Source organism: Baudoinia panamericana, assembly GCF_000338955.1.
Source record: "Baudoinia panamericana UAMH 10762 unplaced genomic scaffold BAUCOscaffold_3, whole genome shotgun sequence".
NCBI lineage: Eukaryota > Fungi > Ascomycota > Dothideomycetes > Mycosphaerellales > Teratosphaeriaceae > Baudoinia > Baudoinia panamericana.
In genome coordinates this window covers 1,204,665-1,230,210 of record NW_006911259.1, presented here as the reverse complement: position 1 = coordinate 1,230,210, position 25,546 = coordinate 1,204,665, and the positions used below count along the sequence as shown (strand labels likewise).

Sequence of the window (25,546 nt, the reverse complement as noted above, 5' to 3'; positions counted from 1 at the left end):
GCGGAGGACCAGATCAGCTTCTGATGCTATATCATATTGTTGATTGCACACGGATTGCTTAGACGATAGATCTACCCGAAGAAGACACCATCAGACGATAATGAGACCGAGACACTCACACGATATCTTTTCTAGCGCAGGCGTTGGGGATGTGAGTATTTAGCGCAGGGCGCTCACTAAGGATTGCTGCAGCGGATAGAGTTCGTATAGTCGTCCCAAACATTTCCCTCATCATCACAGTGCGCCTAATCTCCAACCTTGGCCTTGAGCTGCGCAACTTCGCTTGTCAGTTGTTCGATCTGCCTGCCCTGTGCCTGAAGCATCCCTCTGATCTCCTGCAACACATCCCTTAAGCCACCAGCTGCCGCTGACATGGATGAAGGCGCTGCAGGCGGCGCGCTGTCCCCAGTAGGCTTATCCTGCGATTGCTTCAGCTCACTTGGAGGTTGCGTAGTAGCACTAGGCGGGCTCGTCACAGTCTCGCCGGAGACTGACGCGCTATTTGATGCAGCATGAGCGGAAGCTCCATTCACAGGTTCCGGTTCGGGTTTAACACTGGTTCGTGAGGCTTCTTTAGTCTTCTCGTCACTGACGCCAACTTTCGCCTCTTGCCTTGCAGCGAGGGCAGCGCCGGGCCGTTCAACCGGCTTCTGGACGACCTCAAAGGAGTCGGCCCCTCCGTCCTCACCCTCTTCGTCATCTTCTCGATCGGCAAACTTAGATGCCATGTCGGACATTGACTTCTTGTTGTCCTGCATGGAAGGCGTTTCCCGTGGCGCAATGGACGGTGCTGGTGTTGCTTCAGGCTTCTCGTCCCGTGAAATGGTCGCTTTCGCGGGTGCAGATGCAGGCGCTGGAGTCGGTGCGGCTGCTGTTCGCGCCGGCGCTGGTTTTGGCGCGTCTTCGGCCGCAAACTCCTGGAGATTCTCCTTACCATCGTACATGTCCTCCATAGAGAACTTCGGCGGTAATGCAGACTTTCCATCTAGCCACTCGGAGCTGGTCATTGCGGGCTTAAGGCTAACAGTAGGCGGGTAAATGTCGTCCTGGAAGGTCTCCGATCGCCGCGGCACGATGAACGATATCGGCTCGATGAAACGATCGTCCACCGTCTTGAAGGCTCTCATGATCTCATTCTCGTGCATATTGACGCCACGTTTGGGAATGAAGGCCAGCCCGCGCTGCGGGTCCGATGACTTATATTCAGACAGATCCTCGAACTTGTCATTTTCGTACTCGTAGTAGCGGATATTGCCGTCACCTTTACCAGCCACAAAAAGGATCTGGGTTCCATCGTCCCAAAATGGCATCGCAACGCCTGAGCTGGAGTCTATGAATTGTGGCTGTCCGCCCACTGGTTTGCTCGGATCGCGAAGGTCCCAAAGCCCCAGTTGACGTTCGCTCATTTTCGAGAACCCGGTTGTCGCCACGCGATCATGGTCGCCTAACCAGACGCATCGACTGCTCTTCGCACCTTCATGCCCTTGAACGACATGCGCCGGCTTCTCCTGCCGTACATCCCAGAATCTGAGCTTCTTGTCCCGTGAGGTGGTTACGAGGGTGCTCCCGTTCGCACTCCAGGACAAGCTTTGCACAATGTCACCATGCTTCAATGTTAACTTACTCTTCCCATCCTCCAGATCCCAAATCTTCACCGTGTAATCACCGGAGCTAGAAGCAAGGATGTTTTGCGCCGATGGATTGAATAACACGTGGCCGACCTTTCTTGAATGGCCACTGAGCTTGCCTACAGGCTTAACGTCTGCCGGCTCCTCTGCATCTGTGTGCAGCGAGAAGTCTTCCGGCACTTTCCATAGGAACACCTTTCCATCATCCGATGCAGAGGCGACAATGTCGTCGTCGAATGGACTCCAATCTGTGTCTAACACTGTCGCCGTGTGGCCTCTGAACAATGGGATCTGTTCAGGCAGCTTGCCCTTCTCATCCAGCGGTATCACCGCGAACGCACCGCCTCCGCTCGCATCCCAATTAACTGCCAAGTATTTGGGGTTCGCTTTCACAAGGTTGGTATCCCATGCGTTCTTGCTTATTCGCAGATTATCATAGCAAGCTTCGCGCTTTGTAGGCCTACCGAATACGTGCCCTTGGAACGCTGGGGTTAGCAGGTTATGGATGCGGCTGCGAAGCAGACCTTAGCTTACTGTATTTCGAGGCTCGAACAAAACGACCTGACATTGGCGCAATTAGTACTCGAACAGACGTCGATGAGCCTGTACACGTAGCAAGGTTGGGCTAGATTTCATGCCGCAAAGTTTGGGCGGCTGTCTATGTATGTCTCACTCAGCCATTGGAATTCATAATCCCCAAGCCTCAAAGTCCGTAGAGCTGACGCTTACGCAGGGTCCCAGCATTTAGCCATGTCACGTGCGCGGTGCGGCTCCATAAATGCTCAGATACGGCTTAGCTCACGCGCGAGTTACTGGGAAGCTCTCGTGTCCCCCTCGATTACCGCCATAAAAGCTTCAACGACTATCTTCGAACTATTGATGCCTAGCTGCAGGTTCGACACCCTATCTTCGCTTTCATCATTCTCCCAGGCGTGGGAAGATCGACAATACTTTGTCGTTCACAACATCGTGTAATGCTTCTCTGACTGCAAGATTGAAGCAACGTCGTCCGCGGCGACGATCTCCATCGATGCTGAGCTGCGCCCTTTCCAGCCAGTCCGGTAGAGTGCAACGGTCCAGTGAGGGTGCGAACTCTGTTACTACTCGATCACTTGCTGCACTTTCTTGCCGTCCGACCATTCCTTGCTCTCACGTTGTCGCGACAGCCGATCTCACCATGCTTGGATCGTGCCTTCCCTCATTCTGGCGCGGACACTGGTATTACGCAAAAGTTGGCCAGCACCAGTAGTGGTAGGCACAGAAAGACACTGCTGCTCCCCAAGGTGTTTGAAGGTTTCTGCGTGGCATGCGTACCGTCCGCCTCAATCCAACGTGTTTATGTCTTGATCCGCGCCATACTCTAGCACAACCCATTGGCAGAACTTCTCGAAGTCGCGTGCCCACTCCTTCACGCGGTCTGCCTTTATGCCGTCTCCAAAAGCTCCAGCTTTGATCTCTTGCTGCCACTCTCTCGACGAGCAGTCTTCGAAAGCAGCCCAGCGCACGCTATTCTCCGCTAGGCTTGCCAGACCTTCCAGGCCAAGATTTTCCCAGCCCTGCAGCGCTTGCCAGAAGTCGTGCGTCATGCCGCTCTTGCCTTGACCAAGAATCGCCGGGTCGTCGTTGCAGAGTGAGCAGGGCACGCCACGAGCGAGTAGGGCTGGGAGAGGGTGCGACATGATGCTACTTGTTAGGCGGAGTACCTCGTTCGAGACCGGGCAGCTCTCTATTAGAATCTTCTTATCCTTTATCATTTCGATGAGGAGAGGATGCTTGAAGAGCGAGAATCCATGTCCGATGCGGCGTGTACCGAGCAAGACAGCATCGAAAAGATTCTCATCCGTGGTGTCACCGTCGCCAAGCGTTTCACCAGCGTGAAAGAAGAACGGAATTTCGACGCCTTCTTCAGCACATCGCTTTCTAAACCAGAACAGCTCAGGTGTAAGTTCCACTAGTGGACGACCGAGGTCTTCTTGTCCGACGAGGTCATAGCCGGCAATGAGGTCTGGGAAAAGCAACTTCATCTCTATGCAGGACTTCATGTCCTCTATGATAGCACGACTGTTTTGCGAACGGATTGTTGTCCAGATCAGTCGAGCGCCCCAGAAGCCTTGAGCTTCTTCCGATTGCTTAAAGGCCTCGATCTCCTCCTGCAGCGCTGACAGCAGGCCTTCGCAGTCATCGTCCGGCTTCGTAGCGCCGGTTCTCGTTAGAGTTGCTGTCAGGATGGTACGCATATCGACCCAACGCACACCATCCTCGACCAGTTCTAGCAAAACATTACGGACGAACTTGCGGAAGATTGGCTCGTAAAGCTGTAAGGAGCCTAGAATTGGGAAGCAAGACGTGAACTTTCGCCATATTGCATTCGGGCCGAGCTGATGTTGAATTGACTCGTCCCGTGACACAGACACTCTGGACTTCAACCAGTCAATGAAGGGTTGCTTGCCACCCGGGAAGGCTTCGGCAGCCTGAGCAATGGGTATGGGCAACGGGCTTTGATAGGTTTCGCTCCACAGCGAGCTATGGCTATCAGCAGTAGGGTTGTTGACATACTTGAACATGAAGGGTGCTTCTTCGCGTGCAATCGACGAAGCAAGTGGGGCTGTTGCGCTGAGACAGATCCCTTCCGTCTGAAATGCTTCGTTGATTAGCCAGTCAAGATCGCCCATGGCTCCCAGATGGCAATGTAGAAGAGCGCCTTTGGGCATCTTCTTCACTATCTTCCATAGCTTGGACGACTCCATACGCTCTTTAGCAAGGTTGAACATCATTCCAGGATGCACTTCTAGCGGCTCGCCCTTAGCAAGATTGTCCTCAAACTGCGGGTTCCACAGAGTTTGTTGCTCTTCAAAGCGAATCGCGGACACTATCGCAGCCGCTTCGGCTGCCATGGGGGAGAGTGTTTCTCTGAAAGCATGGTCACTTCGCTGGCGCTTCTCTTGCGCCACCAGTGCATCACGGCCGTCAAGGTACTTTGCAAGAAAAGGTTGGTCCAAGGTCGGCACTCCCTCCTCTTGAAGCCAACGTTCATCCTCGCTCAGCTGTGCTTCCGACGGGTCATACATGACGCCGCTGTGGTCGGAGCAAGAGTAGTCCGGAACGCGCAAACGGAGGGTATAGATGTGGATGTTCGGCAGTAACCCTTTTCATCCAAGCGTTTCGGCTATCAATTGGTCGGTGCGAGCGAGGCTCTGTGACTTTGAACGTCGTCGCCTTTTCCAACGGCGTGGCATGCTACAACTGTCTGAGCAAGACCATTTGCCAGCAATGACGGGACGGGTCTCGTTTCAGACTAATGAGTGAGAGCCAGCTTCTGCGACTATGTCTTCTCAAAGCTGCGCTATAGGAATGGGAAGCCAGGCGTCAGTGATCATAGTTACTAACTCTCGAAGAGTTGTCAACTTTACTTTATACAGGAGTAACCATGATGCCGCCTGGCAAGCCATCTGTCATCTATTCTTGTATTCGCGGTCCACCGTATAAAAGACGCATAAGACCTGAAGGAACTTTCGCTTCCAACAGAATCTGAGTTGGAGAACAATCAACAAAGCTTACCGAATGGAGACATCAGTTCGTGTAGCGAGGCCCTCGCGCTTCTCTCGCTCGATCTCCGCTCACGGCCGTCTACCTGCGCCGGACCCGTGCTTCAGCATGTTCCTGCTAGTTCCACTTACCCCGTAACGCGTTGGATCTCCTTGTACGTCGAAGGCTGTGTCATCGTCTCGTGCTCAACTCAACGGCAGAAACAATAGACAGCCTACAAAACGGACTTAGCAAGGCTCGTCCGGTGATCCGGACATATATGAAGTCTGCCGTCTTAGGTCATTGATCGCTCCAGCATCATTTGTAGCTCCTAGCGTCTCGTCAGCAACTTTCCAAGTCTTTCCATTGCAATCGGAGAAAGCACGATGGCAGCCTCTCTCTTGCTGAGAAACGGCACGGTACTGCTACACGACGAGAACGACCACGTCAAGCCTACCGTTACCGACGTGCTAGTTCAGGGTAATCTGATCAAATCGATAGGAACGGACCTGCCATCCAGCGGCGTCGAAATCATCGACTGCACTAACAAGATCGTGAGCCCTGGCTTCGTCGACACCCACCATCATGTCTGGCAGTCGCAGCTGCGAGGCCGTCACGCCGACGAGACTTTGATTCAATACCTGCCTACAGGCAATTTCACCTCATCGCTTTATACAGCGCAAGATATGGCTTGGGGACAGCTCGGCGGCTGCCTGGAGATGTTAAACTGCGGGACCACAACCGTGATTGACTTTGCGCATCTGAACTACTCGCCAGACAATAGTAGGTCCAGAACTCAGCTGTGTGGGAAGGACAACATTACTGACAAAGTTGAGACTGGGCTGCGATCGCCGCAACAGTCTCCTCTGGCATTCGTTCAAATTACGGCTACTGTCCGAACCCGCGCCTGGCATCGTGGGAACCGTTTACGGTGAACCCCAACGGTCTGGCAGGCCATGCAATGCCGACGCTCTACGAGTTAGCCAAAGCGTCTCCTTGGGCTAACGGAAGAGTCACACTTGGCTTCGCCTTTGATGGCTGGCCATACCTGCCAGCAGAGTATCTCGATAAGCTTATGTCTCAGCTGCGAGATCTAAACGTCTCGGTACTACAGTTTCACTATACACCGAGCATGTTCCCGGGCAGCACCAACATTCCGCAATTCCTGGAGGACAAGAACTACCTAGACAGTCGGTGGCTGGTCGCTCATGCGAACGATATGCCAACAGAGAACGTTGATCTATTTCGCAAGCGAGGCGTACACTTGTCCACTACTCCGTCCACAGAGCTACAAATGGGGATGGGTCTGCCTGTGCCGGCGTTTCGGGACGATTATGGATGTCCAGTAGATATCTGCTCGCTTGGTGTGGACTGCCATAGTGCTGCGTGCGCGTACCTGCCAGGAGAAGCCAGACTGGCGTTGCAAAGCGCCCGAGCTGCTCGTCACAACGTAAGTCTTGACTCGAATTTGCTTTCCGTACACTAACTAGTATATCATAACATAGCGCTTCACAGCACAAAGCAAAGTCGCACTCTCGGTCAAGTACACCGTCGAGGAAGCTTTCAACCAGGCCACCATTCGCGGAGCTCGCGCCGCGAAGATGGGAAATAGAATTGGGAGCATTGCAGAGGGGAACTTGGCTGACCTGGTCATCTTCAACACCGAAACGCCTTCCATGGTCTGCGCGGCGGCCCACGATCCCGTGGCAGCGATCATCCTGCACAGCAGCCCTGCGGACATTGACTGCGTCATCGTGGATGGCATTGTGCGCAAAGAGTGCGGCAGATTAGTTTCTGTCCATGTGTCACCTGAAGATGCGAAGTGGTTCGGTGACAACACTGAATTGACGTGGAAGGAAGTCTCCAAGCAGCTGCTCAGCAGCCGGGCAGCTCTGCAGAAGAAGGTGGACGGATTACACATGAAGAAGGCAGAGAAAGGTGTAATGGAGGCGTTCCATCTCAACGATGCGAATTACGCCGACGTAGTTTGAGGCCATCACTAGCATTTTAAGCGACAAGCGTGTGCTTCTAGCCCTCTTCTTCAGCTTCGGTGCTGAACTTCTTCCGTCCAGCGCCAGTCAGTTTCTGCAGAGCCATCTTGTTCACCTGCGCTCCAACCTTCGCCTGCATTCTCTCAATTTCCGCTTCCGCATCCTCCGCATCCCCTTCGGCGAAGTCCAGTACCAGCCGTCTCCCGAGCAAATGAGTGTTGCGAAGAGCCTCCATCGCGCTCTCAGCCTCCTTCGGCGTTGTGAAGTCTGCGAAGGCAAAGCCACGCGCCGCACGATCCATCTTTTTGGGCACACGGACCGACCGCAGCTGCCCGAAAGCGCCAAACAGAGCTCGGACGTCCTTCTTCGTAGCCTCGAAGGGAAGGTTCTTGATTATGATCTTTGTTTTTGTGCCCCTCTTTGCTGCGTCAGCATGGCGGCGCTCCTCGGCGGCGTCGGCGCCTTTGTGACTGGCTCGTATTTGCAGCCTATGTCCGTCCAGAGTGTAGCCATCCATCGCCTGCAGTGCGGCTTGCGCTTGTTGTGCAGTGCGGAATTCGAGGAAGCCAAATCCCATGCTGAGTATCTGTCCTGGCTTTTTCGCATCTGTCTTGGTCTTCACACGAGCTGACAAGAAGCCAGAGAGAGGGCTGAACGTCTCGGTAAGGTGCTGAGTCGTGGTACTGAAGTTGAGATTGCGGACGAAGAGTGTAGCAGTGGTCGCCGAGTCGGCTACAGCAACCTTGGCGGAGTCTTTGAGATCAGACGCGGATGTCTTGGTGACCCCTTCAGCGCCGCCATTCGTATCCTCGGAAGTAGCGGGCTTGGCATTGAACAAGTCCTGGGGTGCCTTTTCGAGAAACAGGATTGAGCTCTTCACCCTGCGGTAGGCAAGCGCCCCGTAGGCTGCTCTGCACTGTTCAGCATTGGCAAACTCTACGATCGCAATCGCGCCGCTTGGCGGCATAAGGAATTTCTTGACCTCGCCATGTTCCTCGAAGCGACGCTTGAGCTCGTCTTTGCTGAAGTCGAATGGAATGTTCTTCGCCAGTATAGCAGTGTCGCCGCGCTTGCTCGTCTTGAACGAGTCGAGATCCACACCATGCTGCTTAAAGTAGGCCTTGGTCTCTTGAATCACATGCGTTTCTGCGTGCGCTTGTTTCACTGCTGCGTCACTGCTGGTGGGATCAAGCACAGCCGACTTGGCTATACCAAGACGTTCCGCAACGCTCGAAACCACGGCATCCGCGTTCATGTAAAGCGCGTTCCAGTTGAATGTCTTGCTTGAAGCCTCCCGTCTTCGCTTGATTTCTTGCTGCTTTTTAAGTGGTAGCTTGCTAAGCTCAAAATCATCAAGCTTATCTTCGCGCTTGGCTTTGCCGGGCAGAATGTGCAGCAGCCTTCCCTGGAATGTTTGGCCATCCTTCTCTCGTAGTGCCCGCTCGGCGGCATCGGCATCACTGTACTGGATGAAGGCGAACCCTTTGGCCGACCCTGTCTTTTTGCTCATCGACACATGTACCTGAGATATGTTAGTCTGCAGTTCCGATAAGGCGTGCGGGAATAGAAAAGCTTGATGGTCTGTCATCAGAAGTGAGAAGCATCTACTAAAATACACTCCCTGGTTCACATCAAATACCGTAGTATCAGTTGTCCCTATCTGAGGGTTCATCGTGGTAGTAAAGAACTTATGAGATTCGCTGACTTACCGCTGCTAGATTGCCAAAAGGCTCAAACTCGGCCTCCAGATCTTCTTTCGTTGCGCTGTACGGCAGATTTCGTACGAACAATCGCATGCTCGAGCGTACCGCATCGACATCAGAGGCACTGTCTAGGATCCTCGTCGTCTCTGTACCGAGGGTTTGACTATCTGCCGGTGGTGATGGCAGCGAATTAGCCGGGTCCTCAACCGCTGGGCGTACGTTCTTGTTGCCTTTCGCGGGTACATCTGCATAACTCTCGTCGTCAATCCGTGGCTGACGCTCGCTCCCAGCCAGAGTCTCTTCTTCATCGTCATCAAGAAGCCCTAGGAGCCTGCTGGTTCGCGAACGGGTCCAGTCTGCGTCTGACACTGTTGGCGCAGGGTCTACTGGTTCCGCGTGGGATACAGTCTCCACAATCCCGCCCCAAACCTCATCATCACCACCAACAGGCTCGGGATGCGGCATAGCGGGTGCGACCGCAGCGTCAGTCTTTACGTCCTTTTGTAGAACCTCATATTCGTCGTCGCTCGCTTTTTCCGCAGAAGCTGTATGCTCAACGGGCGCTTCTTGCGGCACTTCCTCACCTTCCCAACCCTTCTGCTTCTTGGTCTTCGGCTTCATGACGTCCATGAACTCTTTGAGCTTAGGATCGTCATCGTCTACCGCCTCCCTCTTGCGTTGGGAATGGATCTCATTTGTGGGTAGCCCGCCTTCTCGTCGTTGTGCGGGCGGTGATGGTTGTTGTTGCTCATGGCTTCCGGGCTCCTTGGCAGGCCTGGCAAGTTCTACGGAAATCCTTGACATGCGAATGAAAGATTTATTGTGGTACTTGACCGCCTTCTGCGCATCTTCCGGCTTACTGTAGCCGACATAGCCTATGCGACGGTTGGGGAAGATTCTAACGTCGGTGACGTTTCCTGGGAAATGTTTGCGCAGCTCTTCCTCCGAGAAGGTGGGTGGAAGTCCCTTGATGAAGATCCTGGACGCCATCGTGAACGATCCGGTCGTTGTTCGCTTGTTCATGCTCGAGCCTCAAATTTCCTAGTAGAATCGCGAAATCTTGGCATACGGGCCTGTGCGCACTGGGCCGAGACCGCGTCGTAAAGCCTCCGCTCTTCCACACCTCCCATCAACAGCAACAACAACAACAACGAACACACATAGCCGGACAGGGGTTTCGCGGAGGCGGCTTGTCACGAAATATTACGCCTTAATTTGATCAACGAGGCTGTGCGCAATTTCGTGGCGGCGCGATCACCATGGCTGATATCAAAGACATGAGTATCAATGACAAACCCGAGAAGCTCGAGGGTATGCAACTTGCAACCCGTCCGATTGACGAGAACCACCTTGTTGACATCTCGCCATGCAGCGCAAATTAAGTCGGCGGACATGGTACACTCTCTTTCACGATTTCTTTGTGCTCCGCGTAGGGCGGCTAATTCCGGCCCAGAGTGAAGACATGCAACAAGAAGCCGTCGAAGTCGGTACGTTGTGTCTTCTCATCCGTCGAAGGTTGTAGTATCCTGACGTGCCCTGCAGCGCAGGAAGCCATGGACAAGTACAACATCGAGAAGGTGAGCTTCACCACCTCAAGTGGGGAGTATCATGAATCGCTGAAGCAACTCAAGGAAATCGCACACCACATCAAGAAGGAGGCGAGTCCGACTTCCGCAAAAAACCGATAGGTCATACCACTAACCCTCCCTTAGTTCGACGCACGAAAGGGCGCGACATGGCATTGTATTGTGGGAAGGAATTTCGGTAGTTTTGTCACGCATGGTACGGTGTAATGCACCACGTTTAGCGTAGAGTGCACTGACATCCTGCAGAGACCAAGCATTTCATATACTTCTACCTCGGTCATTGTGCGATATTGCTATTCAAGACGCAATGAGCACGGCATTGCACCAATGTTTCCAGCGTTAGGCGCCTGACTTATGTATGTATGATACGGCAGTTACACCCATCTATACATTGCAAGGCGCCACCAAATATCACGATTTCGATCTCCGAGCCAGCGTGACCAGCGAAGTCGGGTGAGAGGGCCGACAGATGAGCCTCGCGACTCGATGAGCTTTACCGCGGAACAACATACCACAGCGGTGACAACTACCCTTGAATGAGACGCCAGCTCCGCTCAGTGCGACCCCTCGAACCATCCCGCAAATCCCGCATTGATTCACAAAATGCTGACCATGATAGTCGCATTTTACGAGCCTGGTAAATTCGGTTCGTACTCACACGAGACGTATTCGATCCCATCCTCTTCCCTCCACCTTCATTCTGTCTATCACCTCACCGTACATCATGCCTCTAACATACACCTCACCTATCAGAGTCCAGTGGTCATACGCTGCACGCCTGATCAAAAATGGCACCCTTGTCCTGTCGGCTATGATGCACAGCCGGTCTCCAACTTGCGCAGCCAGGCACGCGAGCCCAAATGTGCCGTCGTTAAACAACACGGTGCGTCGGCCGTTCATGGTTCTGGCCATGGTCAGTGAGCAGAAGTTTGTCTCCGTAACTGCAAGATCGTGCAGCTTGGCCGAACGTCGTCCACAGGCTTCTTCGATATCGGAGAGGCTAGGCACGGCGCAAGAGTCGTCAAGTTCGCTCAAGCGTTGCTGCATGGACCTGTTCTTAATGGTCTTTTCGGAGCGGACTCCGAGCAATAGACCATGTCTCACAGCACGCACGGAGGCAATCAGCAGTTGATGATAGAACTGTGCTCGAAGCTCGTCCGAAGACGTCTCCTGCCCGTACACGCTGGAGCTTGTGATACCGCAGAGCATGGTTTCGTAAAGCTCCCTAATCCTCTGACCAACAGGCCCCGCTTGCGCGTTGAGACTGGAAAGCGCAAGCTCGGCGGTACGTTCGAATGAAAAAGGCGGCACTGACATCATCTCATCCAAGGTCTCTCCGACGCTGACAACGGTGCCTAGCAACATAGCGCCACAGTTCAGTACTCGCCCATTGACCGCAAATCCAGCTCGCGCCCCACCACAAGCATCGAACATGTGGCTCACGGGGTCTTTCAGATTCTGCAGACGATGCAGAGCCACCAGTGTTACTGGTTGGTCGGCGGAGTAGTCTGGCACCCAAGAAGGCAAACCTTCGACTGCTTTCTTCGCACTATTTCCGACTCGTGACAAAAGCGTAAGTGAGTTGGTGTCGTTGATGATAGATGTTGCAGTAACCACGAAAAGCTCGGAAGAAGATATGGAATAGTCCGCAACAAGTGGGAAGCCTCGCCATTCAGACTGTTTCAGGGCGTGGCGGGACGTTCGGGTCGAGTCACCCGAGAGAGGCCTCAATTGCTTGAAGACCCCAGCCAAGCCGTAGATCTTGTCCCTGAGGTCCTGGGCGTCAAAGCCTCGGCCAAACTCCAGTAACAGATCAAGTGTTGCGCCAGCGCCAGCGACCACAGCTTCGGTGGGCCAGATGTTGGCGTCCCTCCACAGCGTCCGAAATTCAGCATCGCCGCCATGTAGGATATGACGGATGTGTGCGTGCCGCGAAGCCCAGAAGAAGATATGCTTAAACGTAAAATGCGTCTTGCTCAGCGATAGGAGAGCACTGATGAGCGGCGTCATGCCGAGAACAGCTATGGCTTTGGTCACAGCGTCCCAGGAAATGCGCAAGTCGCCGCATACAACATAAACCACCTTTGCCAGAGCAACTTCTTGCAAGGTCCAGACGCGTCGGAACCACCGCCGTTAATAGAAGGCCACAAAGTCGAGCCAGTCATCCCGTTGAGGCTTTTCAAGTCCTAAATGCTTCATCTGGTCCGCATCAAGTAGGTCCGTGAGATACTGTCCAGTGTTAGCAGCAGGTGTCAAGACTCTGTCCGCGGCCTCAGCAAGCCTCGTGATCATATCGACTGCCCGGCTCACACCAGTTGTTGAGGTGCCAAGCCAAACGACAACGCATTGGGCACAGGAGTAGACGCGATCCATTTGCATGACCTGGACGGCTTTCTCAATGCGGTCACTTTGGTTGATACATAGGGCGTCAATCCAGATATGAAGGCTCGCATAGTTGGCACTGTCCACGTGTGCTTCGTAGTGGCGGAAGAAGTCGTTCAGATTAGCTGTGACTTGTACTGTGCTGCCGTTGACAATTACGGTACAGGGTTTGGGAGGCTCGTCGTGCTTAAGCTGTGCTGCATTGCGGCGAGCGAACTCCGACTCCTCTGCAGGCCCCCAAGTATACGAGAGGGCCAAGTATGGCGGCGCATCTGCCAGTAGAAAAGCCTCTAAGGCAAAGTACAATGTGTGGTCACGGGCGATCTCGAACTTCAGCAGACGTATGCTTCCGCGCGTCAGTCGTGTGGAACAGTCGTCTGCACCGGATGAGATGGCCATCTTCCCTTCCGGACAGGACCGCTGCGTACCCTCACAGTCCACATAGTCCCCGTATTCCACCGTTTGGGATGTTTGCATGGCATCGAGCGCAACATGCTGGCGTAAGAGCAGCGACTTTGCGGTCGCCTGTGGTGCTCTACGCTCCGAGCGTACTCTTCCCTGAGGGAAGCCGGCACGGACATCGTCGAGGGTAGAGTCCGGTTGACACCATGTTCGCTTCGGCTTGCTTGGGCAATATACTGTGCAATAGCCACGATTTGGCGTGTCTTATTTCTGGTGTAGCCTGATTCGATGGACGTGCAGAGTGTAAGCCCTCGGCCCTCATTGTCCCGAGCTCGCCGAATCGCATACGAAGGCCGACAACTCGCTGCTGTAACAATGACACCGCTGTCGGCGAATGCTCGTAGCTGTGTCGAGAGGTAGGTAACACCCGTCTGTAACCATTTCGTTCTTTTACCCATCTTCATCTACGCAAGATCTACAACATCATATCTCGGAAGCAATCTGCTCGAGCTTTCCTGTCTACCATGTCTACAAATGGCGTGAACCGCAGCAGAGGCGCTCAAGCGTCACCACCACCCAAAGGAATTTACGTTCCCGTACCTACCTTCTTTGCTGCAGAGGGGACAGAAGCATACGACTCCGTCACCCCTCCGCTAGACCTGAAGACACAATCGGAGCACTCGCTCTTCCTTGTGAGCGGTGGTATCCAAGGGCTCGTCATATTGGGCAGCACCGGCGAAGCCATCTTCTTGAGGAAAGAAGAACGCGTAGAATTGATTAAAAGTCAACGGAAGACGCTGGACGACGCTGGCTACAAGGATAGACCAATCATTGCCGGCACAGCGACACAGCAAATCGATGACACACTGGAGTTGATCAAGGAGAGCAAAGAGGCCGGCGCAGAGTACGCCATGGTCCTCGGCCCGGGCTACTTTGCACCAAGCACAAGTCAACAGGGCATTCAGAAATGGTTCGAGGCCGTGGCCGATCGATCAGTCTTGCCGGTAATGATCTACCATTACCCTGGTGTCACGAACAACCTCTTCATCGCACCCAAGACTTTCGAGCTGCTTGCCGCGCATCCCAACATAGTTGGCACCAAACTCTCCCATGGCATCATCGACGACCAAACACTCATAGCCGCAAACCCGAAGATTGACCATGAGCACTTCTACGTCTTCACTGGCCTTGGGCAGAACCTCTTGCCTGTACTTACGATAGGCGGCGTAGCAGCCATCGACGGTCTGGCAGGCATCTTCCCACGGCTCGTGGTAAGGCTGTTCCGCTTATACAATGATAGCGCAGCGAAGGGCACCACGAAGAAGGATATTGAGGAGATGCGACTGTTGCAGTACAGAATATGTGAAGGTGAGAAGTTGGTCGCGAAATGGGGTGTCGTAGGCATCAAAGAAGCTATTGCCCGGATGTGGGGCATTGGTAGCAAGACTGGTGGACGGCTGCCGCTGGCTGGCGGGTTTGAGGATGGTGAGAAGGAGTGGAGTAAGTGGGCGGAGGTCTATGAGGGCCTGAAGAAGCTGGAGGAGGAATTCAAAGCGGAGGGCAAGGAGGGTTGAGCGTGGTACAGGATCGTATCACCATGTCTCTTGCTTGTAACGTCCGGCCTTTTCCAGCCTTTCGAGGTACGCTACAGCTTCCTCTTCCCCCATGTCGCTGTGTTCGGCCAGCACATCTGTAAGAGCCTCTCGCACACCTTTCGGCATATTGCCCGACGATCCACAAACGTAGACTTTCCCATCCAACTCCATGAGCATTTGACGGATTCTTGGGCCTTCCTCGCGGATCTTATCCTGTACGTATTGCTTAGGATGCAGCTTGTCTCGTGAGAAAGCAGTGCGGACCGTCAGGCCTTCCGTATCTGCCAATCGTTGCCACTCATCTCTGAAGAAGTGGTCGCTATTGTCGCAACGACAACCAAAGATGAGCATATCGCTTTCCAAGCGTTTGCCTGCGGGTCGTTCGCCATTGTCAGTCACCCACGCTAGCCGCTGATAGATCATAGACCGCATGGGGGCCACGCCGGTACCCGGTCCAACCATGAGCACGGGAACATCGACTTCGCTTGGCTGGACATCAAGATAGCCGGGCTGTAGTCCGATGTTCATATGCTGTCCACCTTGCAATGCTGTTACGTATCTAGTACATACTCCGTATCGCCGCTTGTACTTGATGATGGGACTTGGAGGATCGGCGATTGCAATCAACAGTTCAACTCTAGTGTTGCCAGAATGGTCGTACCTGAGAGGGCCGCCACTCGCGATGCTAAATTGTCTACCTTTCATTATAGGCAAAACAGTAAGCGCGTACTGCCAAGGAATTCTGATGGTCGTAAAGTCACTCATAACCTCGATGATAGTACGCTTCGGCCGTGTTGTGTAATCCCAGAGTTCATCAATAAGCTCCGGATTAGCCAGCTCGAGTAATCGTTCCTTTTGGTAGCGTTCATCTTCGGTCGCTGTGCCCGCAAAGTGGGCTAATGAAGCAAAGAAGGATCGGCGAGGGATCGACATGATATCGAGCACGTTCTCGAGCAGCCATCTCATTGTAAGCCGAACGGTTGCAAGATCCAAATGGCGCAGCGGAGATGGTGAGCCGAGTACACTTGCCGTGCTGCGATACGACGGAATGATATTAATGGGTATGTCTGCGACGCTCTCCCATTGCATCAAGTCAATGAAGGCTTGCACATCGTTGGGGAAATTCTTCGGAAAGATCGTCGCCACAGCGCCTGGCCGGTACTCGTAGGTGCCCGCGGCCCGCAGTTCGAGCAGACGAACATCCTGAAAGTGGTCTGGCGCCGTCACACGCTCGTTTCTTACAATGAGAGCAGTATGGGATGCCCTCACCGGAAGTAGGTGCGTAGACGGTGCATCCATGGCGTTGCGATTCAGCTGTTTGTCCGGCTTCCCAGGCAGTTTGCTGACTACTTTGTCAGTATCGGCGCAACCATTATCGCCATGTGGTAGTGATCCACTGAGCTCAAGCTTCCACTTGGGCTCCAAAAATGCATCATCCGGTATAGGCGGCTCATCTGGCGGTAACGGAAAGGATGCGAATAGGCTCGCCTTCAACGCTACGATCCATTCCCTTAACCCGGCACTATGACCTTCCGGATGCTGTTCGTTGCCCTCACCTCTGTCACAGAATGACTTCGCACCCAAATGCAGCAACCTGCCATGCAGTAACCGGTGCACCACATTGTACTGTGGGTACGAGCTGTCCCCGAGGCCGAAAGAAGCAAACCTGACTTTTCGGAGCAGGCCTGGCTTCAAAGCACTGCTGAGCAAAGCTTTCCAAAACTTCCGGGCATTTTGTGGGAAGTCGCCTTGACCGGTCGTCGAAACGGCAAAAATAACTATGGTAGGCTTGACGAGGTCACGTAGCTGAATCGAGTCCAAGTCCAGTACAGAAGTGTTGAATCGCAGTCGTTCGATCAATTGGCCGACTTCTTCAGCTACATCTTGGGCGTTGCCAGTCTCAGATCCGTAGAGAACCAAAGCCGTGCGAGGTGTCTCACTCTTGTTGATCAGTCTAAGGTTTGGTTTTCAGTACAGTACTCTGTATCGTGCCTATCCGCAACGATGCCACATGGCGTAAGAAGCAACCTATCCGGATGGCAAGCACTTACTGGCGTTGATGGCTTCCATCGACCAGTGGCGGCTCCTGGCCTCCCTTTTCCATTGACTGTGTCGCGATTTCTGGAGCGTAGTACGTACATTAGGCGGATTGATCTCACTGACCCGACTCATAGACGAAGATGTATGGTCATGTTCAAGCACGCCTTACCATGTAAATGCGAGAGCACGCACGATCATTCACTTCTCGAGTGGTGTCGTGTGCTCTTTCACGCTTCGCCACGCTACTCACGGCCGCAGAACCAATCACAGCGCGCCTTCCTTCACCCTGTCGCTCTTGGCAGCTAGAATTTCTGGGTGGCTTGAGAGTTTGCGAAAGCTCCTCCCTTTTCTTGCGTTCACCATCAACACACTTGTCAACCAGATCAACTCCTCGCAAGCTCAAAGTCAACCGGCCACGAAGCTAGCCATCACCCAACTCTCCGTATGTTGGCTGCCACCTTGTGATCCTGAAGCGGCGGCGATGGTGCTAACGGCACGAGTAGCTCTTCAACCAGTTTCCACCAGCAAAGGCGGTCTCACATCCACTGTTTCCCTTAATACTACACGAAGTACTTCAGTCAAGCCACCGAAGTACTCCATCAAATCCATCAAGTACACTTCGTGTCATCAACTTTAGTAAACGACAAGAAACACCATGTCCGTCGACGCTGCCACTAGCCAAATGGCCAACACTACTCTCAACGGGCCTACCGGCACTGCCGAAGGCGCGAGCGTCGGTGCTGGCGGTGACAAACCGATCAACGCCTCTCAGAACGAGGCTGTCATCGCCAGCGCTGCCGAGGGTAGGAGACTGTATATTGGAAACCTCGCCTATGCGACCACTGAGGGAGAGTTGAAGGAATTCTTCAAGGACTACCTTGTGTATGTTCGCCCACGATGCATTCAAATGGCATGAAGGATGAGGCTTGTACTGACTGGCGGCATTCAGCGAAACGACATCCATCCCAACCAACCCACGCACCACCCGTCCTGTCGGCTACGCCTTCGTTGATGTCTCCACGCCTTCTGAGGCCGAGCGTGCCATCAACGAGCTGAACGGCAAGACCATCCTCGACCGCAAGGTGTCCGTGCAACTTGCCCGCAAGCCGGAACCGGCTGGTACCACTGAGGGAGCTGATGGCGGCGAAGGCGAGCAGCGTCGTCGCCCATCAACTCGTGGCCGTGGAGGACCACGCGCCCGCGGACGTGGCGGTCGTGCTGGGCGTGGCGGACGTGGCGGGCGTAGGGAGGGTGAGGCTCTTCTCAACGGCGAGGGTGAAGAGGAAGCCACCACCAACGGCGTGCCCACCAACGTGCCGGGCCAAGCTGCTCCGCTCACCTCCACCACCAACGAGGCTCTCACCGCCGAGCAAGGAACTCCTGGTACCCTCGATATCGACGCCACGAAGACCGGTCGTTCTAGCGCACCCCGCCCGCGCAAGCAGCGTGGCCCGCCAGAAGATGGTGTTGCCAGCAAGACCAAGGTCATGGTGGCCAACCTTCCTTACGACCTTCGCGAGGAGAAGCTTCTCGAGCTTTTCGCCCACTACAACCCGACCTCAGCCAAGATCGCACTCCGTCCCATCCCCAAGTACATGATCCGCAAGCTGCAGGCCCGCAACGAGCCACGCAAGGGCCGTGGGTTCGGATTCGTTACGCTCTCTAGTGAAGAGTTGCAGCAGAAGGCCTGCTCGGAGATGAACGGCAAGCAGATTGAGGGAAGAGAGATTGCCGTTAAGGTCGCGATCGACAGCCCCGGCAAGGAGGACGAAGACCCCAACGGACTCTTAGAAGGGGAGACCGACGTTGACGCTCAGCCGAGCACAGCGGAAGGCTCTGCGAACGTCAACACTGCTACGGCTGCTTAGGCTTGCTGGGCCTCGGTCGGCAACTCAGTTGTACTGTCCTTTTGCGAAGCCTCGAGGCAGCTTACCCAATATGAGCAGGCAAGCAGGTTTTGCGTGTAACATGGGCCACCGGAAAAGGGAAGCGCGTCGAGTATGATTGCTGACATCTATCGGGCATGTCGTAGTATAATCTTATTCCGACACAGTGTATTCGATGTACTTTAGATTCAAAACTGAGCGATCATGTGGCAAGCATCATGGGTCAAGGAAGCCTAGCGACTTGCCCACCGAGTCAGTGCGTACGAGTCTCTGTTCAATGTTGTTCGCACACCCTCGCGTATCGCAATGGCACTCGAGTGTCGCGTGCGTATGGTTCTGCACCATCATCATGTGAAGATCTTGCCGAGGTGCATCTTGCGCCGATCCCGACCACCATGTCCGAGCTCGCTATGAGCACAAGACATTGGAAGTTACTGCACCTTCTGTACATCCTCTCCACGTAAGAGACAGCAACATGTCAGGCCTACGGATACTGGTGCCTGTGAAGCGAGTAGTCGACTATGCGGTATGCGGAAATCTCTGTGTCGTTGATGCGACGAACGAAGCAATGGCTGACCATCGAAAACAGGTCAAGCCGCGAGTCAACAAGGCGCAAACCGCCGTGGAGACGTCGGGTGTGAAACACAGTATGAATCCGTTTGATGAGCTATCAATAGAGGAAGCTGTACGGTTACGAGAGCGTAAAATGCCTGTCGAAGACATCCTCGCCTTCTCTGCCGGTCCCGCAAAAAGTCAAGATGTACTCCGAACAGCAATGGCGATGGGCGCAGATAGAGGCATCCTCGTAGTCGAGGAGAAGACTGAGCTAGAGCCGTTAGGCGTCGCGAAACTGTTGGCAAAGGTTGTCGAGGACGAGAAACGGAATCTGGTCATCCTCGGCAAGCAGAGTATCGACGATGATGCGAACCAGACGGGCCAAATGCTGGCGGGACTACTGAACTGGCCCCAAGCGACGCAAGCGTCGAAGGTTGATGTGGAGGGTGATACGTGTACGGTGGTGCGGGAAGTGGATGGCGGTGTTGAGACGCTTCGGGCGAAGCTGCCCATGATCATAACGGTGGATCTCCGGCTGAACGAGCCTCGGTATGCGAGTTTGCCGAATATTATGAAGGCGAAGAAGAAGCCTTTGGAGAAGAAGACGCTGGCGGACTATGGCATCGATGCGAACAAGCGGTTAAAGACTGTGAAGGTCACGGAACCTCCGCCACGGCAAGGCGGTGGCAAGGTTGAGGATGTCGATGGCATGATCAGCAAGCTCAAGGAGCTGGGCGCGATATAGGGCTGTATGTGCTTCCAAGGGCGAGCTATCAACTGACTGTGTACTTGAAAGACACACCATTGTCGCGTGTTCCAGTCCGAGGATCGAGGCAGTAGCGAGCTCCGGTGCCTTCCTTATTCGAGGTTTGTCCTTACGATGCCCCTTAGGAATCTGCTTTGGTGACACAGAAAGGTAATCCCGAAGTGATAGCGGCTGTGTTGGTGCCTAGCGTGGCGTTAATATCACACAGATTCCTGCTGAGGAGAGACACTTTGTTCATTTACCTATGCGACTCTCTCACTGGCTGGAGTCACCGAACGCCCGCTCCGCTACCTGCTGTTGCCAGCCGCCGCTCACTGACATTACTGCTTTGAAGCACATCGTACTGACCAGAGATAGCTATCACCAGCTCACTACCGCCGTGGGACACCACCCAGCACAGCACCGCCCGCTGTGACGGCAAGCCATGTCCCGAATCAAGCTCCCACGTTCAGCTGCTGACGAAGTGATAGCAGCATATACGCAACATAACGCTGTTGAGAAGCCCGCCACAATTCCCAAAGTATTTCGAGGACGCGAGTATCATTCCGAAACGCACACTCCCGCCATACGCTGCTAATTACACCTTCAGTTGGGTATAGGCAGGTACATCGTTGTGGAACTTGCGCAATATCTGAGTAAGTGCATCCATGACTGCGGGTCTACTCCCACTTCACTTCGCCAGCTACAGCTACTGATATGAGCCACAGCATCTTACACATAGGAAAACGCCGCTGGGATGGCGGCTGCGGCGGACATGCTGTCCTTCTTGTCCGAGGAGCATGCGGCAGTTCTTGGTGACGTCAAGGCTGGCGACTTCATCCAGTTTATCAAGGCCCCTGAAAGCAACGACTCGGGCGCCGGCAGTGATGGCGTTAGTGAGAGCGGCAGCGGCAGCAACTCCTCGGAGAGCGCCACCGACTCCATTCCTGAAGTGGCGCTCTTCCACGTTGAGACCGTCATTCCCAACGGAGAGGGCGCCATGAGGGATCTGAAGCTCCTTCAGCTGCACTATGTCTACGAATTGCAGACGGATGATGAGCTCCGAGACGCTATGGGCAAGCACACCTACCAGCTGTACGGCGAGGAGATTGAGCATAAGCATGCTGCGCATACCGCAGACTGCGATTACATGAGGACACTCAGCCAGCTGAACGAAGAGTACGACCTGTCTGGCTATACGATTAGCGTCAACCCGAACGGCGACAATCTGCGTCCGCTCGTCCGCCCTGGCCATCACTGTCCTGCTGGATGCGATGACGGCATGCTCGACAGTCTCACTCGCATGTGGGAGCTTGTCGATGCTGATGTGTATCTTACACCGGCCGATGATGAACACGAGGTGCGTGAAGGAGGAGCATAAACCTTGCTCGCTGTGTGAAACAACACTAACGGACTTGCGCTCCTCATTCTAGCCAGTCTGCCCGGTCTGTATGGGGCTTGCTTTGCTGAGAGAGCAAGGAGTCCTCCGATCCACACTAGAGCTCCAGCACTACGTCGACTTCGGCGAGTGCGTCGAGTGGCACGGAAGGTTAAACCTGCGTCGCACTGAACTGGGCTACGATCTCAAGCAATTTGATGAGCGCGAGTGGAATATGTACTTCGACGACATGCAGTCTGAGGATGGCGACGGCAACCACCAGTACCAAGACTTCCCTGACGCGCTGAATACTCAGAATGATGTCCAGACTCGCCCGGCATCCGATGCCACCATTACCAGCTTGCCAAAGAAAATTTACGCTGACGTCAAGGACATCCCAGGCCAGAATGAGATGTGCCTCGTCTGCCAGACCGGCTTCGAGGACACCGACCAGGTGACTCAGTTACCATGTGAGCATGTCTACTGCGCCGAAGGCTGCATCCAGACGTGGTTGAAGCAGTATAGCAACTGCCCGAAATGCCGTGCAACGGTTCCGGCAGTCCAGCAGACCGGAGAGAAGTCAAAGAGCAGTCGCGTTGACAGCATGGAGATCGACGACGGTAAAGACGAGGAGGAGGTTGAGAGCGAAGTAGACTCTCAGCAAGACGGCTAGGTGGCCTGCGAGTACTTTAGAACTGCGCGGCTAACGAACGAGGTGGCGACGAAAGCGCTCTGAGGGAGATGCGCACAGCTGCATGATTGAGATGAGGTACGAATGACGGAGTTACGCGCCCTAGCAGAAACGCTTCGCTCATAGCGAATGCGACGCGTGTGCTTAGTTACAGGAATGGCCTCAGTGTAGCGACAGACCATGACTCCATAGGCAAGGGCTTGGTGGCCGAGCATCTATTCAGCCGTAGCGATTAAGCATGTAGACAGTGATGGTCGACGCGAACTACATCTGTCTTCGTGTGCGCTAAGTCACTTGTCATGTATAGATCGAGAGGCTCCCCTGCTGCAACGCTCTGTTGCCTTGCTTTCCCAAAGCTCCACCGCATGTGACTGACCACAGGGCTCGAACTGAATACAAGACGATCAACAGCTCACAAGCTATCACGACACCTGCGTTAGTTGACCATGCTGACTCGGTGAACGCACGAATCTCCAATCTGCGGATCTATCACCTTGATGATCACGCTGCCGCCGCCATGAACCACTTCATGTCCTTGCGCCACCTCTTCCACACGCCTATGATCGCTTTCGCAACGGTCGCAAGGTCTCCCACGGTAGTGGCACGAAGCGTTCGAACACCATTCAGCCGCCAGATTTACCAGAACGCGTTCCGCACAAGCTTCGAGCGCAGCATAGCAGGCAGCCGACGAGGCTTCCAGAGCTCCGCCCGAACTCGTCGCCAAGCTTTCAACTACAACAGATTCCAAGGAGCACAGAACATATTCTACCGCTGGGCAGCGAGGCCCACCTTCTACTATGAAGTCGGCGGCGGCACTTTCGCGGTTGCCGGAATCTACGTATACAACCTCGAACCTGTACCGGTCTCCAACCGCTACCGCTTCCGAATCATACCATACTCATGGGAGGCGTGGATGGGCCAGAGCATGTATCAGCAGACGATGCAGCAGTTTGGACGACAGCTCATGCCGAGCTCGTCACGAGAACATCGGATGGTGCAGAGGGTACTCGACAGACTCATTCCTCACTCAGGACTGGCAGGGGAAGAGTGGGAGGTACATGTCATCAACGACCCCATGAAGAACGCTTTTGTAATACCCGGAGGCAAAGTGTTCGTGTTCCGTGGCATATTGGACGTTGCGCAAGGAGAGGATGGTCTGGCAGCTGTACTGGGGCATGAGATAGCCCATAACGTCGCCCATCACGCAGCAGAACGCATGTCCCAAGGCATACCGCTTATGGTACTTACCGGCGTACTTGCGGTTCTTGGCCTCGACTTATACATCGGCAACCAGATCGTTGGCCTTGCCTTCTCCTTACCAGGCTCGAGAAAGCAGGAGGCGGAGGCAGACTATATCGGCTTGATGATGATGGCGGAAAGCTGCTACGACCCTCATGCTGCTATGGGCTTGTGGGCACGTATGGAGCAGGAGGAGAAAGGACGTGTCCCGCCACAGTTCATGTCAACGCATCCTTCGAGTCACAACAGGCTGGAGAAGATCCGGGAGTGGCTTCCGAAGGCAGAAGAGAAGCAGGAGAGTAATTGCGGGTATTTGACAGGCTATGGTATGGGTGCTTCTGCTACTGACCTAACTTTGACCGCTGCTGACAATTCGTCGTAGCGAGTGACTTCCGCAGCCAGATCGCTTCTCAACGCTGGTAACAGATCGGTTCACAATTCACTACCAACGACCAAACGACTCCGCTCATGGCGCTCGACGAAGATTACGGATATATCTGGAACGAAGTACATTATCCCACTGCTTTGGTAATTCACTGGAAGCGCGATGCCGAAGAGGCACCATATCACCCGTATCGGTATGCTTGGCACACTCACCTTCCGTTATAGGCAAGCTGTAGGCGCTAATGCAGGTTCGCATCAAGCTGCATCCTTCGAACTCCGAGCTCTTCGATCGGTCCCTATTGCCTGTCCTCCAATTCTAAGTGTGAACCACTCAAACTCCGCTCACCACCAGTTTGATTCGCTCTGCATTGGACTGGCTCACCGTCTTGGCCGAGCAGCAGTCCCATCCCTCAAACGTGGCGCCGCCATGGTCATGAAACCAACACCGGAGCCCAACACCTTCGACGTCCATACCGACCTCCTGTTCAACCCCAAAACGAAGACCTGGTTAACAGACACTTCCATCACCATCTCACCCACAAGTGGCCTCATCACCGCTGTCTACCAACGCAAGCGTGCGCTCCCAACCGTCGTTCCAAACTCAGACATCGACCTACGAGGCCAATGCGTCCTTCCCGGCCTCGTAGACGCCCACACACACATCTTCTTACACGCGTACTCCCAAACCCCCGCTCTCAACCAAATGCGCGACGAAAGCCTTGTCGAACGCATCATCCGCGCCACCAACCACTGCCGCGCCGCCCTGCTAGCTGGCTACACAACTTACCGTGACCTTGGCACCGAAGGCGCCTTCGACGCGGACATCCATGTCCGTGATGCCGTCAACCGCGGCATCATCCCCGGCCCGCGCATCTTCTGCGTGGGCGAAGCGCTTGCCTCCTCCGGCGGCTACGAGACCCGAATCGAGAACCGCATCGGTGGCGTCACGGTCCCACGTATCTCAGATCCCTGCGATGGACCCATGGGGGTGCGTGCGGGTGTCCGAAGACGACTAGGCGCTGGAGCGGATCTGATCAAATTCTACGCCGACTACCGCAAACGGCAACTCCGCTTCCCCTCGCCGCAATGGCCAGGTTGTCCAGAGATCCAGTTCCCGCCCGCCAGTGGTAGTGCTATAGACGCAGCCCGCAATCCGAACTTACTACTCTGGCAACAAGACGAAATGGACGCCATCGTCGCGGAAGCGAAGCTCTCCCGCTCCCCTGTCGCGGCGCATGCGGGTAGTGCGCTAGCCGTCACCATGGCGGCGAAAGCGGGCGTGACGACGGTGGAGCATGGGTTTGAGCCTATGCACGGCACGGAGGCTATGGAGGCGATGCGGGAGAACAGGACGATTTTCGTCCCCACCCTAGCAGTCGTCGAATTGTACCTCGATGAAAACGAAATGAAGCCTATCCTCGCTCAAACAAAAGCTGCATTCGATTCCGGGATCAAGCTAGCTTGTGGTGGCGATACAGGTGCGTTCGATCACGGCGAGAACGCGCGCGAACTCGAACTTTTCCTCAAAGCGGGAATGCCGTTGGACGATGTGCTTGTGGCTGCTACGATGCATGGATGGGAGGCTTGTGGTGGGGAGTGGTGTGGGAGGAAGTTCGGGTGGGTTGAGGAGGGTGTGGCGGCGGATTTCGTGGGGTTGGATGGGGATGTCAGGAGGGATCCTGGGGCGTTAAGGAGGGTTGGGTTTGTGATGAAGGATGGACGGGTGTGGAAGAGGGAGGGAAAGGCCGTTGGGATGGTTTAGGCAAAGTGTATTGTACGTCGCAGACCTGGAATAGTGCATCCGTGTATATATTGA

At 54.5% G+C, this 25,546-nt stretch overlaps 12 protein-coding genes across 12 annotated transcripts; 7 read left to right on the top strand and 5 right to left on the bottom strand.

Annotated features, from left to right (window-relative positions):
• Window positions 1–3: 3 nt before the first annotated feature.
• On the bottom strand, window positions 4–2,318 carry BAUCODRAFT_31450 (uncharacterized protein). Its single transcript, XM_007675382.1, has 2 exons — window positions 2,163–2,318; window positions 4–2,104 (listed from the first exon to the last, which is right to left on the bottom strand). The coding sequence occupies exons 1-2, from the start codon at window positions 2,194–2,196 to the stop codon at window positions 246–248; spliced, it is 1,893 nt and encodes a 630-aa protein (XP_007673572.1). The 5' UTR covers window positions 2,197–2,318; the 3' UTR covers window positions 4–245.
• Window positions 2,319–2,950: 632 nt separating this feature from the next.
• On the bottom strand, window positions 2,951–4,696 carry BAUCODRAFT_146118 (uncharacterized protein; the record flags this gene model as incomplete). The annotated part of the gene is made up of 1 exon (XM_007675949.1): window positions 2,951–4,696. One exon carries the CDS (start codon window positions 4,694–4,696, stop codon window positions 2,951–2,953), a length of 1,746 nt encoding a protein of 581 aa, XP_007674139.1.
• Window positions 4,697–5,327: 631 nt separating this feature from the next.
• On the top strand, window positions 5,328–7,163 carry BAUCODRAFT_392692 (uncharacterized protein). The gene is made up of 3 exons (XM_007675948.1): window positions 5,328–5,936; window positions 5,990–6,603; window positions 6,659–7,163. The coding sequence occupies exons 1-3, from the start codon at window positions 5,540–5,542 to the stop codon at window positions 7,142–7,144; spliced, it is 1,497 nt and encodes a 498-aa protein (XP_007674138.1). The 5' UTR covers window positions 5,328–5,539; the 3' UTR covers window positions 7,145–7,163.
• Window positions 7,164–7,181: 18 nt separating this feature from the next.
• On the bottom strand, window positions 7,182–9,837 carry BAUCODRAFT_120428 (uncharacterized protein; the record flags this gene model as incomplete). The annotated part of the gene is made up of 2 exons (XM_007675947.1): window positions 7,182–8,666; window positions 8,854–9,837. 2 exons carry the CDS (start codon window positions 9,835–9,837, stop codon window positions 7,182–7,184), a joined length of 2,469 nt encoding a protein of 822 aa, XP_007674137.1.
• A 381-nt stretch (window positions 9,838–10,218) lies between these two features.
• BAUCODRAFT_31446 (uncharacterized protein) lies at window positions 10,219–11,159 on the top strand. The gene is made up of 6 exons (XM_007675381.1): window positions 10,219–10,242; window positions 10,301–10,334; window positions 10,390–10,424; window positions 10,479–10,505; window positions 10,560–10,629; window positions 10,680–11,159. Exons 1-6 carry the CDS (start codon window positions 10,240–10,242, stop codon window positions 10,742–10,744), a joined length of 234 nt encoding a protein of 77 aa, XP_007673571.1. The 5' UTR covers window positions 10,219–10,239; the 3' UTR covers window positions 10,745–11,159.
• A 1,599-nt stretch (window positions 11,160–12,758) lies between these two features.
• Window positions 12,759–13,160, bottom strand: BAUCODRAFT_60123 (uncharacterized protein; the record flags this gene model as incomplete). Its single annotated transcript, XM_007675498.1, has 1 exon — window positions 12,759–13,160. A coding segment is annotated over one exon (402 nt), but the record flags the coding sequence as incomplete, so codon positions are not given.
• A 1,522-nt stretch (window positions 13,161–14,682) lies between these two features.
• BAUCODRAFT_31441 (uncharacterized protein) lies at window positions 14,683–17,067 on the bottom strand. Its single transcript, XM_007675380.1, has 2 exons — window positions 16,864–17,067; window positions 14,683–16,766 (listed from the first exon to the last, which is right to left on the bottom strand). Exons 1-2 carry the CDS (start codon window positions 16,914–16,916, stop codon window positions 14,810–14,812), a joined length of 2,010 nt encoding a protein of 669 aa, XP_007673570.1. The 5' UTR covers window positions 16,917–17,067; the 3' UTR covers window positions 14,683–14,809.
• Window positions 17,068–17,266: 199 nt separating this feature from the next.
• BAUCODRAFT_31440 (uncharacterized protein) lies at window positions 17,267–18,955 on the top strand. The gene is made up of 3 exons (XM_007675379.1): window positions 17,267–17,294; window positions 17,356–17,734; window positions 17,802–18,955. The coding sequence occupies exons 2-3, from the start codon at window positions 17,508–17,510 to the stop codon at window positions 18,718–18,720; spliced, it is 1,146 nt and encodes a 381-aa protein (XP_007673569.1). The 5' UTR covers window positions 17,267–17,294; window positions 17,356–17,507; the 3' UTR covers window positions 18,721–18,955.
• A 12-nt stretch (window positions 18,956–18,967) lies between these two features.
• BAUCODRAFT_392681 (uncharacterized protein) lies at window positions 18,968–20,355 on the top strand. Its single transcript, XM_007675946.1, has 3 exons — window positions 18,968–19,264; window positions 19,328–20,209; window positions 20,268–20,355. The coding sequence occupies exons 1-2, from the start codon at window positions 19,214–19,216 to the stop codon at window positions 20,036–20,038; spliced, it is 762 nt and encodes a 253-aa protein (XP_007674136.1). The 5' UTR covers window positions 18,968–19,213; the 3' UTR covers window positions 20,039–20,209; window positions 20,268–20,355.
• Window positions 20,356–21,407: 1,052 nt separating this feature from the next.
• On the top strand, window positions 21,408–22,356 carry BAUCODRAFT_392662 (uncharacterized protein). The gene has a single exon (XM_007675945.1). The coding sequence runs from the start codon at window positions 21,490–21,492 to the stop codon at window positions 22,087–22,089; it is 600 nt and encodes a 199-aa protein (XP_007674135.1). The 5' UTR covers window positions 21,408–21,489; the 3' UTR covers window positions 22,090–22,356.
• Window positions 22,357–22,624: 268 nt separating this feature from the next.
• On the top strand, window positions 22,625–23,769 carry BAUCODRAFT_146107 (uncharacterized protein; the record flags this gene model as incomplete). The annotated part of the gene is made up of 2 exons (XM_007675944.1): window positions 22,625–23,672; window positions 23,729–23,769. The coding sequence occupies 2 exons, from the start codon at window positions 22,625–22,627 to the stop codon at window positions 23,767–23,769; spliced, it is 1,089 nt and encodes a 362-aa protein (XP_007674134.1).
• Window positions 23,770–24,163: 394 nt separating this feature from the next.
• BAUCODRAFT_65242 (uncharacterized protein) lies at window positions 24,164–25,492 on the top strand (the record flags this gene model as incomplete). Its single annotated transcript, XM_007675548.1, has 1 exon — window positions 24,164–25,492. One exon carries the CDS (start codon window positions 24,164–24,166, stop codon window positions 25,490–25,492), a length of 1,329 nt encoding a protein of 442 aa, XP_007673738.1.
• Window positions 25,493–25,546: the final 54 nt, after the last annotated feature.